This window comes from Arvicanthis niloticus, chromosome 25 (assembly GCF_011762505.2).
Source record: "Arvicanthis niloticus isolate mArvNil1 chromosome 25, mArvNil1.pat.X, whole genome shotgun sequence".
In the NCBI taxonomy this organism is placed as follows: domain Eukaryota; kingdom Metazoa; phylum Chordata; class Mammalia; order Rodentia; family Muridae; genus Arvicanthis; species Arvicanthis niloticus.
Window position 1 is genome coordinate 11,686,291 of NC_133433.1, and position 15,540 is coordinate 11,701,830.

Sequence of the window (15,540 nt, forward strand, 5' to 3'; positions counted from 1 at the left end):
TGTTTTTTTTAATCCAGTAAATATGTGGTGATTTGTTAATGTAGCAATGGGAAGCTAACACTCTAAAGCGGTTGAAATGAACCCTGCCGAAAACCTTGCCAAATAAAGTAAAATAGTAATTGTGTGGCAGTACCCCTTTCGGCCAGTGCTGGCTGCGGGGCGCTCAAGAGCCTGACAGCGCCGGTGGGAAGAAGAGCAGGAAGGAGGAAAGGAAGTGGTCAGCAGCCCCCCGGTCCCAGAGAGCCCATTGTGATGCTGGCCAGGCTGGTGCTTGGGACCTCATGCAGGGCGGCCCTTGGATCAGTGGAGCCCGCTCTTGGCGGTGAGCTTGACAATCCCTGGGAAAGGAAAGGCGCTTGATTTCGGGTGCCGGGGAGGGGATGACATTGACCATACTCTCTTCTTTAGACTTCTAGTTATTAATAAAAGTGAATCCTGCTGCGATCGGCACGTAGGTATGTAGTGCCCACTTGCAGTGTTTTCCTCCTTTTGAGCCTCCAGATTCCTTGCTCTCGCAGACTGGAGATCTGCTAATGAACACAGCGACAGGGTAAATATGGCACCAAGGTTATTTATAATGGGAATGAATTGTGCAAGTTTGAATGATGAAGGTCAATTCATCCCTCAAAGGAGCTAGCAAGAAGGCTCCGGAGAGGCTAAACTACAAACCTGCCCTTTTAAACTTACTATTGGGATCTGCCGGGGACAGAGCTCATCTCTTCAGGAAACAGACTCACCCCACCCCCACCCACCCGAATTTAAGCGCATTAGAACTAGGAAAGTACCCCGCCTCCTATGCGTTTCGCAAATTCGGAAGCAGAAGGCAGAGAAGTGAAAATAGTTATCGATTTAACTGGATCTAAAGCTCAATCCAGGGCATCAATACCTACCCTGTAATTTATTTTTAAAAATCGCCTCTTCTTTCGCGTCGATTTTGTTCCAAAGCTGCAGCCTCAGCAGTCCAGCAAGCTAGCCTCCCTTGCTCTTTTCTTAACACTTTAAGTTACTGAAAGATGGGCTTTTTCTGGGCAAATTGTTTTCTTTCACCTTTCGGTAGCAATTATTTATTAGACAACCAACCTACCAGGCTTTTTGCAGGGGATACAACTCCCACAACTAAGAATTTCACCATTTGTGCCTGGATGGGTGAAAAGGAGACAGAATCAAGTCTTAGCCCTATCCAGTACGACTATAATCGAAAACTCTCGGATTTTGAATTGGTCAAAATGCCAGAGGAGGGTGCCTTTGTGTATTCTTAAAATTACACAAATAGTACATGGTTATATTTTCTCTGAAATAAAGCAAAAACCAACCAACCAAAGAACTGAACAAAAAAAAAAAAAAAAAAAAACCAAAAAAACAGCCCCAGATCTCTGTTAAATACCTTGCACCCCACTCTTCTCAGATACCGATGATAAAAACTCTTTTAAACTTCTCTTTGGTTATCCATAAATACGTTCTCACTATATGTGCGAAATGTGTTTATTTCTAAATTTGGAGTCACATACATATTTAGCTTTTTTACATTGCATGTACCCCATATGTACTATGTATGTACTATAGTTTACTATCCAGTCACTTAGAGAAAATTTTAGTTTTAGGTTTTCATTATAAAGTTATTTGATAACCATCGTGTAATCGACCCTGTGTACATAAACAACTATTTTTTACTAGAATGGATACCTAGAACTAGAGTTGTTAAAGAGAACTGGCAAGCAATATTAAAAAGATCTGAAAGGGAAGGTCAGTGTTCTGGGTAGAAATGAAGAGAGAGAGACATGTCCCTCAGAAGGAGCAGTATGGTATAATTCATGACAACAGGAATAATTATTGATTCCGCTGTATATGCATTAATTTTATTTTAACCCAAAGGCATGCATTCATTAGTTTTCTTGGTGCTATAACATAATACCTGACAGTGTGTGTGTGTGTGTGTGTGTGTGTGTGTGTGTATTCACACATATATTCTATAATACTTAGCCGGGATTTTTTCTTCAGTGTAAGAACTGATGAGTGTTTCTTTGGTTGAACACCAGACCAAGTGGTCAATTTATAAAAAAGGATAGAGCATACAAAACAGACATAGCTTGGTGCAAATAAACAGTGCAGAGAAAAAGCCCATCTTCAGTAACTCAGGGTGTTAAGAAAGGAACAAGAGAGGCTAGCTTGCTGGGCCGCTGCGGCTGCTTCTTTGAAAGAAAAGACAATACTTAAAAATAAATAAAACATTTTAAAAAAAACTAAAATTGTCTATACATGACTGTTAGTAACTGGTTAGTAGTACATCCCTATTGTGGAATATATGCAATTTCAAAAAGCTAAATACGTATGCGACTCCAAATCGAGAGTCCTAGGGAAGGCGAGACTAAAGAAAAAAATACGTGGTTGCTTCAGGCTTTGATCACAGACTGGAAAGGCAAGAAAACCCATCTTCATACCTACTTCTTGACAAGTGAGTAAAGCTGAATCATAGGAAGTTAAAAGTCAGTCTGATGACTACAGTGAAAAGAAACTATCTTTGATCCAGTCCCAAGACTTGTTGCTGTGAGTACCTTTTCCAGGGTTGGTAAATAGTGCCAGAATCAGGTTTAAGAAAATTTATGAAGCTGCACAGTTTTCCAGTTTCTTACCACGCCACATAGGAAAAGTGTGAATTCAGCCCGCTGTCTCTGATTTGAATAGGTTGAGTCCTTTTTTTATTTATTATTTTTTAGTGAACCACCATCAAATATTGAAATTAAACCCAGGTCCACTGGAAGAGCAGTAAGTGCTTTTAACCACCGAGCCATCTCTCTAGGCCCCCTTTAAGAGTTCTTAATGACAATGTCTGAGAGAATCCATTTCCCCATGCCTTCACAAATATTTGGCATTGTCTCAATTTGGGTTTTACTACTGTGAACAGACACCATGACCAAGGCAACTCTTATAAAGGACACCATCTAATTGGTGCTGGCTTACAGGTTCAGGGGTTCAGTCCATTATTAGCAAAGCAGGAGCATGGCAGCATCCAGGCAGAGGAGCTGAGAGATCTGCATCTTCATCTGACTGCATCCGTGAGAAAACTTGATTCTGCACTGGGCGGAGCTTCAAAGCTCCTAACTTCCTCCAACAAGGCCACACCTACTCTACCAAGGCCACACCTCCTAATAGTGCCATTTCCTGGGCCAAGCATATTTAAACCACCACAGGCATTATCAATAATTTTAAGCTTTACAGGCCCGAAACAACGTTTTAACTCTTATATTTCTTCTTGTGTTTTGTTTTTTGGTTTTTTGAGACAGAGTTTCTCTGTGTAGCCCTGGCTGTCCTGGAACTCACTCTGTAGACCAGGCTGGTCTCGAACTCAGAGATCCACCTGCCTCTGCCTCTCAAATGCTGGAATTAAAAGGCATGCGCCACCACTGCCCAGCTAACACTTATTTTTTTTTTTTTTTTTTATTGTAGTGAGATTGGGCCACTCTTCTGATTTTACTGCTCATTTTCATTTTGCCTGTCAATTTTCTGTTCATCTATTTTCTACCACTTGGGCTCTTGGCCTTATCCTGGTATTCCTATGAGCTTTGTTTTAGTAATATTACTTCCACTCTTTTCATCTACCTATGCCTTCTTGCCTGCCACTTGACATCAAACTGTTCATGGTGCATTTCTCACATTGAAGAACAAACCTTTTATGACTTTTGTCCCCAAACTTCAATTACATACACATTATCTTAGTATCTTGAAGATATTAGCTTTATATTTGTTTAAGGAATCAAGAGCTTGGTTACAATCTTCCAGTCGACTGAAAATCGTGCTGACCATCTTTCCCAACTGACGAGAGACATCGCTGTGTGCAGGCTTCCTTTTGACCAGAGTCCAGGTGAACCTTTGACATGGGTACTAACAAACGTGTGAGCTCTTCTCCGCACATCACAGCAGATTGGCCAGTGGGCATGTCTTCGGGGTATTTTCTTGATTAAAGACTTATGGGAGAGGAGCCAACCCGCTGTAGGTGTGCCACCTCTGCACAAGTGATCCTGGGATGTGTGAGAAAGCAGGTTGGGCAAGCCATGGAGAACTAGTAAATATGCAGTCCATGGTCTCTGCATCAGTTTCTACCCTGGATTCCTGTCCCTTGCTTCCTTCACTGAAGGATTTATGAGCTATAAAGTAACATAAACCCTTTCTTACCGATTTACTTTTGGTCTTTTATCACAGCAACAGAGGCTCTAAGATACACAGGGTACTATCTTTAATTGTAAAGGGGAATGAAGTTAAATTTTTCTTCATGCTGTCTTGTGAGTGAGAGTGGTCTTAGTGAATTATGGATACAAGACAATTTTTAGATGTTTGATACGTTTCTTAGCTCTTGCTAACTAAAGGGTCTGGAGAGAATATGGAGCTGGCAGAAGGCCAGCTGCCAAGCATTCAGAGCAAAATGACAGGCTGCATCCTGTTGTTCAGTCAGAGTTGGAAAATTCCATATTGGGAAATACTTTTGTGATCTGCTCATGACACCTTTTTCTTTTTAGGGATATCAGGCAGAGCCAGGGGCCTCATGTATTAAAAGGAAACACTTCACTCCTGAGCTATCTCCCCACATAGCTTCTGACACCAAATGTATAGTTTTCCTACACTAAGATAATTCTCTAGTAATTTGAGTCTTAAATTTTAACTCTGAACCAACTACCCAGAGTTACTAAAGACACCAATAAGGGCTTTGTAACAAAATGGTCCCCACTATAAGACACTAAATGCAAGTCCAGGATTCTCTTATTTCTGACCAGGTGACTATAAATCAAAGTCCGTGACTCCTTCTTCAGGTTCATTACTTTGCTAACAACTCAGATAAGCATCTCTATTAGCCTATTTAAATTATTAAAGAATACAGATGAATAACCTGTGGAAGAAGTGATATGTTATGTAGAGGAAGTCATGGTATAGGATCTAGAGGAGTCTTACATGTATGTGTTTTCATCTTCCTGGAGCTGGGGTGTGCCATGTTCCCACACATGGATGTGTTAACACAGCAGATCTCCAACTCCCTAGATGGAAGATTTTAATGGAAACGTCATAATATAAACACTGTTTATTACTCATTCAACCATCTAGGCTTGTTCCACTGCACAGAAGACCAAGTCTGAAAGCTCCACATTCTATTCATAACTTGGTGTTTTTAAAACAAAAGCCCAAATGTTCGATTTCACCAAACGAAGACGCAGGAGCCAGATGCTGTGGTGAAAGCCTGCTAGCTCAGAAAGGCAAAGAAAACACCCAACTCACCTTTCTCCTCCACCCAAGTAGCAGAACAACAACAACAAAAAACCCCAGTTCTTCTCCACACCATCTTAAAAACCCTTCTATCTGAATGTCCCTCCCTTCTACTTCCTGTGCTTCTCTTTATCTGTCCTCACTTCCTCTCACTCTATTTTTTTCCTATGTTCACTTTCTGTCAACCGGTTGCTTGCTCCACCTCTTGACCTATGGTTGATTTTATTTAATCTTGTTTACAATAAAGAAAGCTCTGAGATTAAAGGTGTGTGCTGGGGCTGAGTCACAACTAGACAGAAGTTTTTCCAGTATAGAGTCTCACAGTGTGATCAAATAACCTGTGATAGCTTGGTCTTTCAGGCAACCAGTGCCACCCTGAGATTGTCTAGGTCAAAGAATCTCATTTAAAACACAGGAGTCATATATCACCCTCAGAAATTCTATGTACTTCTGTCAGGAGTCAGAAACCAGGAGCAGAGTATGTATCCAGACATTATTAAAGTAAACTGGCAAACTCAGTTATGTAATCTAACTATAACTTATAGCTGTTAATGCCAGTGTCTCTTTACAGCTGTCTAAACTTATTTCTTACAGGTTTGAAGTCAATATGGGGAAGCCAACATTTTTGTTCCACTCTTTCTAAGGGTGTGACTTATAGGGAACTAAAAAACCTACTGAACTCCAAAGATATTATGTTAATTGATGTTAGAAATACATGGGAAATTCTTGAGCATGGAAAAATACCTGGATCGATCAACATACCATGTAAGTGATATATGTTTTTAAAAAGATTCATTTGTATGCTTAATAACTGATTATCTCCAAAACTTAATTGAATGCCTTAACATTTTCTCCCAGTGGATGAGGTAGGTGAAGCTCTGCAGATGAACCCAAGGGACTTCAAAGAGAAGTATCATGAAGTGAAGCCATCCAAATCTGACCGCCTAGTGTTTTCTTGTTTAGCTGGAGTGAGAAGTAAGAAGGCTATGGACACAGCAATATCACTGGGCTTTAGCAGGTGTGTGAATGAAGAAAAACCTAGATTGAGCACTGTGTATTGCAATATGATAGTGACATTTGGGAAGCTAAGGCTATAGGTCAATGGTAGTGTAATTGCTTAATATGTGAAAAGCCCTAGATTCAATCCCCAGCATAGCAAAAATAAAAATAAACATGTCTTATTTTATTTAAGAATGTCTTGGGGAGGGGGCAGGACTGGAGAAATTGCACAATGGTTAAGAGCACTGTCAGCAATTCTAGAGGACCCGGGTTTGATTCCCAGCACCTCAATGGCACACCTCATAGCTGTCTGTAATGCCACTCCCAAGAGATATGCTGCCCTCTTCTGGCCTTTTTGGGCATGCATGCATGTGGTGCACAGCCACACATGCAAACAAAACACCTATACACATATACAACAAAAATTTAAAAACTCAAGGCCAGTCAGCACTACACTGATATTTTGTCAAAACAAAAACAAAAACAAAAACAAAAAACCAAACCAAAACAAAAGAAACCCCAAAGTTTCTTTGGGCTGGTGATATAATTTAGTAGTAAACCATGTTCTTTACACCCACAAGTCCCTGGATTTAAGCTTGACTACTACAGGGGCAAAAGAAAACAAAAAACACTGCTAATAAAAGCAGTATAAGCAGGCAGTGGTGGTGCATGGGTGTGGTCCTAATGCTCAGGAAGCAGACATAGGCGGATCTCTGTGAGTCTGAGACCAGTGTGGTCTACAGAGTTCCAGGACAGCCAGCGCTATTCAGAGAAACCCTGTCTTGACAAGCTAAGTTAACTAAGTAAGTAAGTAAGTAAGTAAGTAACTAAATGTAATATGGGGACTAAGGGCCTGTGTCTTTCCAACCTACTTACAAAATGGTTTTAGGAGATGTAGAATCTAAGTAAGATGATGAGTGGCTACTGCAAAGCTCTTCTGTTAGGAAGCACCACTAACTGCTGTATCTTTGCAGTGCTCAACATTATGTTGGAGGATGGAAGGAATGGGTGACCTGTGAAATTTCAGAGAAGAAACAAGAAAGTTGACCTTTGCAACAACAGACTCTGTGTTCATATATACAAGAATTGTTGATTAAGCAAAAGAAAACCCCAGCCTTGGCACCAAAGGCTAATAGATTCTGTTTGACTAATTAGTGACTGTTTTTCTAATCTGAGAACTGAGGGTACTGCTCCCCTGAACATTTTCAAAGTCTACTGCACACTGAGATAATATGAATTGCCATCGAAATATATAGATTCTCCAGTTCATTCTTTAATTCTTCTCTTAAACATTACATTCCAAAGCACAGTTTCCTCTCCCTCTACAGTTACTTTTTAAGTATTTTGGGATCCCATAGTCAGCTTGTATTATCTAACCATGTGTGATCATGGCTGTGGGCAAAAACAGTGTGTTAACAAGCAGTCCCAATTTAAAATAACTGAGCTTCTGGTTTGAGCCCCAGATTTGTAGGTCCAATACTTGAAAGGTGGAAGCAGAAAGATTGCTATGAGTTTGAGTCCAGATGAGACGACGGAGACCCTGTTTCGAAAGAAAAGAATCTGGTGTCTGGAGAAGTCAACTCTACTCAGGAAAACTCATTCACAGCATCTGAAGACTCATGGCAATGTGTGGCCAGAATAGTAACAAGGCAACTCAATTTAAAATTATAATTAATGTGAGGATAAAAATTGCAACAGGTTATGACTGTGGAGGGCAAAGTAACCTAGAAGAGGCCAGGAAAATTTGTGCGATACTAGAGATGTTCTAAGGCAATGACAGAAATATCAGCAGTGTCAAAACTCATCAAAGCACACATAAAAAAATAGGTGGTGTTATAAGTCATATGACTCAATTTCAAAACTAATAAAATATTATTCCCTCTACCCTGCATGTACTTCTTTAAAATGTTAAGTTATATGCTTGTTTGTGTGCTGATGTAATAGTAACAAGGTAAACTTGCGTTTTCCTACCTGCTTCTTCTGACCATTTGCTTTTTAAATTTTCATTTGTGAAGTTATTTAGATCATGTGGGACACCCCTAGCAAAGCTCTCGAGGTACTTCCTTGTCCAAAATAAGTGGAAGCCATTGAAAAATGTGGAAGTACCAGCATTTGAACTTCTGTCTCCACAATGGCAGTATGGTTTGTTGATTGTTCCTATTAGGACTAGGAATGTTGCAAAACACACACACACACACACACACACACACACACACACACACACACACATCAGGCATTACTGAAGCAGCAAGGCTTTGGAAGATCTATGATTTTAAGGAGAAAGAGAGCGTAGAGGACGAACCCAAATTGTAGTACTGGGCCCATGACTACCAGCCTGGATAGTGCCTGGCTTTTAGTTACAACTAATGGTACAGACAAGCCATAAATTGACCGGTCCTCTCAAGAACTAAATGTCAACTAAATCCCGAATGCAGGCATCTTCCTGATCCCCTAATAGATGAATATATAAACTAAGTATGAATTTTATGTTTCATGTATCACAAGATGTTCTTTCAACTATTTAGAAATATAGCAAACATTCTTACCTTAAGGCCAGGCCAAAACGCAGGTGACAAACCAGATTTTGCCTAAAGGACACAGTTTGTGGTTGTCTGAATGAGAGCCAAAGGCTATCTCAAGTGTTCATATATAATGTTCAGACTTTTATCAAAACTTGCTGGGCACAACTGTAGTCATAATCTTTTTTGGGTTTGCTTTTGTTTTGAGACACTGTCTTACTGTGTAGCTATTGCTGGCCGGGAACTCATAGAGATTGCTTTCCTGCCTCTGCTTCCCAAATGCTGGGTGGGATTCAAGGTGTGGGCCACCATCAGCAAACAGTATTTTACAATTGAAAAGTAACAGGAAAAAAAAAAAAAAAAAGCAGGGTATGGTGGTATATGCTTATAACCCCAACACTTGGGAGGTGGAGGCAGAAGGAGTCAAGGTCCCCAGCTACACAGAGAGTAAAGGCCAGCTTGAGCTATATGAAACCTTGCCTCAGAGGGGGACAACTAGAAACTGAACCACAGGGGATTTACATACTGGACTTTTAGACATAAGGATTAAAGTAACGGTCTTTGTTTGGGTTTCTATTGCTGTGGAGAAACACCGTGACCACAATTCGTATAAAGGAAAACATTTAACTGGGGCTGGCTTACAGTTCAGAGGTTTAGTCCATTTTTGTCATGGCAGGAAACATGGTGGCATGCAGGCAGACATGCTGCTGAATAAGGAGCTCAGAGAGTTTTACATCTTGATCTGAAGACAGCCGGTATGGTAATTTGAATACACTTGGCCTAGGGTGTGGTACTATTAGGAGGTGTGGACTTTGAGTAGGTGTGGCTTTGTTGGAGGAAGTGTGTAATTGTGGTCATGGGCTTTAAGACGTCCCCCACCCCACCCCCATCCTAGCTTCCTGGAAGCCAGTCTTCTAGCTGCCTTTGGAACAAGAGGTGGAACTCTCAGCTTCTCCAGCCCCACAGCTGCCTGGATGCTGCCATGAGAATTCTACATCTTGATCCCCAGCAGGACTGTGAACCATGGAAACTGGGCATTAGCTTCTGAAACCTCAAAGCCTAGCCCCACAATGACACACTTCCTCCAACAAGGCCACACCTCCTAAGAGTGCCACTCCTAAGGGTCATGCATTCAAACACCTGAGTCTATGAAGGCCACTTCTATTCAAATCACCTTAGTAACTGTAATGAAAAAAAAGTAAACTAAAACACATTCAGTAATTTGATGATGTAAGTAAGGAGAACTATATCAAAAGACAGGAAGTATCAAAGAGAGATTCTAGCCTGTAATCTCAGCTACTCTAGAGGCTGGGGCAAAAGGATTTGAGTTCAAAGGCAAGCTAGGCAAATTAATGAGAACTCATCTCAAAAACTAAGAAAGGGTAGGTATGTAGCTTAGTATTAGCAACTTAACTAGGACACACAAGGCCCTGTTTTGGTTCCTGGTAACCAAATATAACAGAAGATAGCAAATATCCAACAAAGGTTAAACAGTTTTAACACAGACACAGCTAATAAGATTAATGTCGGTGAAAAATTAGAGGTTTACATATATTGTAATGATGATGAAAAGAACAAATTACAGAAATATACTATGTATTCTAGCGTTTTTTTTTTTAAAAAAACTATTTATTTATTTATTTATTTATTTATTTATTTATTTATTTATTGTATGAGAGTACACTGTCGCTGTCTTCAAACATACCAGAAGAGGGCATCAGATCCCATTACAGATGGTTGTGAGCCACCATGTGGTTGCTGGGAATTGAACTCAGGACCTCTGGAAAAGCACTGAGTGCTCTTAACCGCTGAGCCATCTCTGCAGCCCGGTAGTCTAGTTTAAACCATGAAATAACATAATTTATTAGTGATTTCAACATAGCTATAGAAGTAAGGAAAGCCACTTTCAGAATGGTTTCCATTGAGGAAAGAGAAAGACACAGGTATTAACAACATTGATTGACAACAGCATTGTCTCCTTAATGGTTGTTACTTATTATTGCCACCTTCTCTATGTAGGGGATAGGGAGAGGAAAAATGAGAACGGGCTCCTTAGGAGGGTTTCTTGTTCCCAGAAAACACTCATGAGAAAATGGCCAGGAAGGCTTGAGGCTGGGTATCTAAATAGGAACAGGGGAAAGGAAAGGGGGAGCTCTAGAGAGCCTATAAAATACCCAATTCAGAGTTCCTTTAGCAAACTCCCAGCACTTGGGTGTCTCCCATCCCAAAGAGAGCTGTCTGCTTGCTTGAGTAAAACTATGGCAATCATCTTGCTGGGGAGGGAAGGTAAGAGGGCAGGTCCCTTGCTTACCACGTTTGATGTTCCTCTTTGTCCCAGTAGTGGTTGGGCTATATGCCTGTGTCTTAGTTAGGGTATCCATAGATGTGGAGAGTCCTTGACCACAGCAACTTATAAAGAAAAGCATTGGGGCTTGCTTACAGTTTAGAGATATAGTCCATTTTCAGAATGGCGGGAAGCATGGCAGCATGCAGGCAGCCATGGTACTGAAGGAGGAGCTTAGTGTTCTACATCTGGATCTGCAGGCAGCAGGAAGAGGAAGAGAAGAAAGGGGGATAAAGGGGATAGAAGAGAGAGAGAGAGGAGAGAGAGAGAGAAGAGAGAGAGAGAGAGAGAGAGAGAGAGAGAGAGAGAGAGAGAGAGAGAGAGAGAGAGAGAGGGAGGCCTGGCTTGGGCTTCTGTAGCCTCAAAACCCACCACAGTGACATACTTCCTCCAACAAGGCCACATCTCCTAATGCTTTCCAAATATAGTGCACCCTGATGACTGAACACTCAGATATACAAGCCTATGGGGGCATTCTCTTTCAAACCACCACACCCGGGGAAAGGACAGGACTATGGGGACGATTACACTTCTGCTCTATCATTTCTTCGCCCCACACCCAGATACTCTGATGCCCTTTCTATAGTTACTTGAAGGGCTTCATCCTTCAAGTGAAGCCTTGCAAGACTAGCTTATTGTGCCATGTTTTTAGAAGATGCCAGATGAATGGAAAACATCTGTTAGGGCTACCGTGCTGCTTTTTGCCAAATTGACAAAAAATCTAGACATGTCTGGGAAAAGGAAATCTCAGCTGAAGAACTGCCTCCATTAGACTGTCCTCTGGACATGTCTGCGGGCATTTTCTTCATTGATGTGGAAGGGTTCCCCCTTACTGTGGGCAGTGCCACACCTGAACAGGTGGTCCTAGGTAACATAAAAAAGCAGGCTTGGGCTGCAGAGATGGCTCATCAATTAAGAGCACTGACTGCTCTTCAAGAGGTCCTGAGTTCAATTCCCAGCAACCACATGGTGGCTCACAACCATCTGTTATGGGATCTGCTGCCCTCTTCTGGTGTGTCTGAAAATGCTACAGTGTACTCATATACATAAAATAATAAACAAATCTTAAAAAAAAACAAAACAAAACAGGCTTAGCAAGCCATGGAAAACAAGTCACTAAGTGGTATTGAGCTCCTGCTCTGATTTTTTTCATTGTGAAGTAGAAATGTAAGCCAGAATAAACTCTTCTCCCTAGTTGTTTTTAGTCAGTTTTTTTTCCCCCACAGCAACAACAACAAAAAAAGTGTATGAATTTAGGTAGCTTTTAAAATGAAAAAGGATGACAATAAAGTCCCTTGTGGTCCTGAGGCATACTCTTCTTAATACCCTTTTGTTGGCCTGTGTGAGAGTATAGGTACTCCTTGAGCAGAAAGGGACAAACACCAATCTTTTAAAAAGTCCAGCAGTAACAAGTTCATAATGTTTTGTCCTTAACCCATTATTTTTCAGCTCCATGTACAGGATGGTGGGACTATTTATCAATACTTCTCAATGCTAATTCTCCATAGTCTGCCCTTGCCTTGGTTGCTACTGCCAAGGAATATCCAGAAGTTAGAGGATGCTGCCTGTCATCCTAGTGGCCATAGTATTCTTGGAGATGCCCACTGGTTGCACAATGGGCCCTTCTAATCTTTTGTCTGCTTTTGGGGACAGTCTCTCTGTACAGCTTTGGCTGTCCTGAAACTTACTCTGCAGACCAGACAACCACACTTAGCTCACCAAGGACCTTTCTATCTTGATGGTCCTTGGGACTATGGCCATTCTTTTTTTTTCTCCCAATTAGATACCCACACCCACCCCACCAGGCATGGCCTCTTCCCATGGAGGATCCACCCTGTTACCAATAAGCTTTTGTAAACCCTTTCTTGCAAGGAAACAGATGGCAAATCAAGTGTGCTGAGAAATGGTAGCACCAAAAGTATCTGATATACAAACAGATCTGAGCAGGCAGCCACACAGCTGACATGACTCTGACAAATAAGACTAATGGAAGAAACAGAGATGACAGGGGACTGAGCCATGGTAGGTATGAAGTCCCACAACTTACTGGGACAGATAATTTCACACTCTTTGTTAGCAGGTTGGGGACAGGGCCCATTCCCAGTGGCCTAGGAAATATGGGTAGGGAAGTAGCTACCCTAATCTAAGACTTCCCTGAGGTTTTTTTCTCCTTGCAGATGGGACAGATGCCAAGGTTTCTCTTAAGTCCTCTACTTGGCTGCCTTCTTAAATAGACTAGAATTAGACCCCCAGACACTCAAAAAAAAAAAAAAAAAAAAACCCACCCTAATTTTCTTTTGTTAGGAGGCATTGCTCTCATATCCCCCGGGCAATGGCAAAACAAAACAAACCAACCCTGCCTCGGGAATCCTCAAATATGTAGTTATCCCCATCATGGGAGAAGATCACTTTGGTAAAGAGTAGATCATAAGAAAGGAAAACGTGACAACAGTGGACAAAATTCTGAATTGCTCAAACGTCCCCACTTCCACTCACTCTTGTCTTCTCTGCCCACCTTATTTCCACGAGGTCTCTTCGATGCTGTGAGACTGTGTTTTGCATTTTACTATGGATGTGTCATAACAGTTAATGGATACAAGTTCAGCACCTAATCTATTGGAACTTTTATAGTTTTAAAAAAAGGTTTGTATATTTTTATGAGTCTGTTTCTCCTGTACCTGGTAGTTCACTACCTGCATGCAGTACCCATAGATGCCAGAAAAAGGTGAATCTTCTGGAATTTTTGTTATAGATGGTTGTCAGCGGCTATGTGGGTGCGGGCAACTGAACCCGGATCTTGTACAAGAGCAACGAATACTCTTAAACTCCTGAGCCATCTCTTTAACCCTAAATACCATTTCTTAAAAATTATGTTTTTATTTTTATTATTTCTTGTTGTTGTTTTGTTTTTGTGAGACAGCCCTGGCTGTCCTGGAACTTGATTTGTAGATCAGGCTGGCCTGGAATTCAGAGATCCACCTGCTTCTGCCTCCCAAGTGCTAGGTTTAAAGACCCATGCCATGAGACATAGCTTTAAAATACCTTTTAGTTATTATTTTTATGTATGGGGATATTTTGCTTGTATGGATGCATGTACATCTGTGCATCACTTGCATGATTGGTCCCTGCAGAGATCAGAAGGCCTAAGGTCTCCTGGAACTGGAATTACACAGTGGTGATGAAGGTTCTGAGAATTCAATGCAGCAGCTAGTGCTCTTAACTGCTGAGCTCTCTTCAACTCAAATGATAGATTCTTAAAGATAAAGCAGCCAAGCTTGGTGGCTCATACCTTCAATCCTAACATCATAGAGACTCAGGCAAGAATATCAGTGGTTTGAGGCTAGCCTGGGCTGTGTAAGGAGACCCTAATTCAAGCAATCAATTCAAATGAAAAACCGAATAATTCCTATACTTCCAGCAAAATACATTGTTTCTCTGTGTATGAAAAACTTTTGAAGGGGAAAGAGAAACTTCCAGGTGTTATCCTGGTAGAATCCCACTGAGTTTATGTAAGTGTGTTTATAAATTCCTATTTTACATCTTCTTTGAAGATTACATTTGATTATTGTTATCTTAATTTTTTTAGATTTACTGTATTCATCTGAGTGCTTTGCATGCATGTCTGTGTATCACCAGTGTACCTGGTGCCTGAGGAAGTGGTAAGCCTCCGTGTAAGGTTGGGAGTGAACCTGTCATTTTCAAGAACAAGTGCTGTTAACCACTAAGCCAACCCTCCAGCTCCTGGTGACAGTTGTTTAATCTTTGAGTCTATGCTACACTTACTTTTTAACACACAGTCTTTCAAATTATGGTTTGTCTTCTCAAATATGTAGGATTCTCTAAAATTACACAAGACCCTAACCTCAGTGTGACTAAGCCAAATAGAAGAAAAGAAACATAAAGGAAACTGTTGGAACAGCCAGACGTGGTGGTTCACACTTTTTTTTTTCTTTTTTGGTTTTTCAAGACAGGGTTTCTCTGTGTAGTTCTGGCTGTCCTGGAATTCACTCTGTAGACCAGGCTAGCCTCGAACTCAGAAATCTGCCTGCCTCTGCTTCCCAAGCGCTGGGATTAAAGGTATGTGCCACCACTGCCAGCTGGTTCACACCTTTAATTTAAAAACCAAAACCCAACAACAAAACCACTTTTAGAAAACCAACAAGCTTAATACCCTAAGACCAAGAATAACCTAAACTCTCAAGGACAGTAACATGGTACTTAAAAGGCTTGAAGTCCCTTCTTTAGTAACTATACAAGAGAAACTAAAGGGAATCCCAATCTAGTCAGTTCTACAAACCGCAGTCGTCATTATAGCCAGTAGGATGGACACAGCTGAAGTCTCCCCAAGTGTGAGTTTTAGAAAACAAATAACAATTCTTGGATGACTTAACAAAAAACATGAAGCAATTTAAGCAAATTATAACTAAG

At 41.0% G+C, this 15,540-nt stretch overlaps 1 protein-coding gene across 2 annotated transcripts; it reads left to right on the forward strand.

Moving 5' to 3' along the window:
• The first annotated feature begins 155 nt into the window (after positions 1–155).
• LOC143438485 (thiosulfate sulfurtransferase/rhodanese-like domain-containing protein 3) lies at positions 156–8,133 on the forward strand. 2 transcript variants are annotated; one of them, XM_076924087.1, is made up of 5 exons: positions 156–322; positions 3,749–3,859; positions 5,845–6,015; positions 6,109–6,268; positions 7,224–7,441. In XM_076924087.1, the coding sequence occupies exons 1-5, from the start codon at positions 253–255 to the stop codon at positions 7,294–7,296; spliced, it is 585 nt and encodes a 194-aa protein (XP_076780202.1). In that variant the 5' UTR covers positions 156–252; the 3' UTR covers positions 7,297–7,441. The 2 variants fall into 2 exon arrangements, with proteins under 2 accessions (XP_076780202.1, XP_076780203.1); XM_076924088.1 differs by lacking the exon at positions 3,749–3,859 and having other exon boundaries at positions 160–322; positions 7,224–8,133.
• The last annotated feature ends 7,407 nt before the right edge of the window (positions 8,134–15,540 follow it).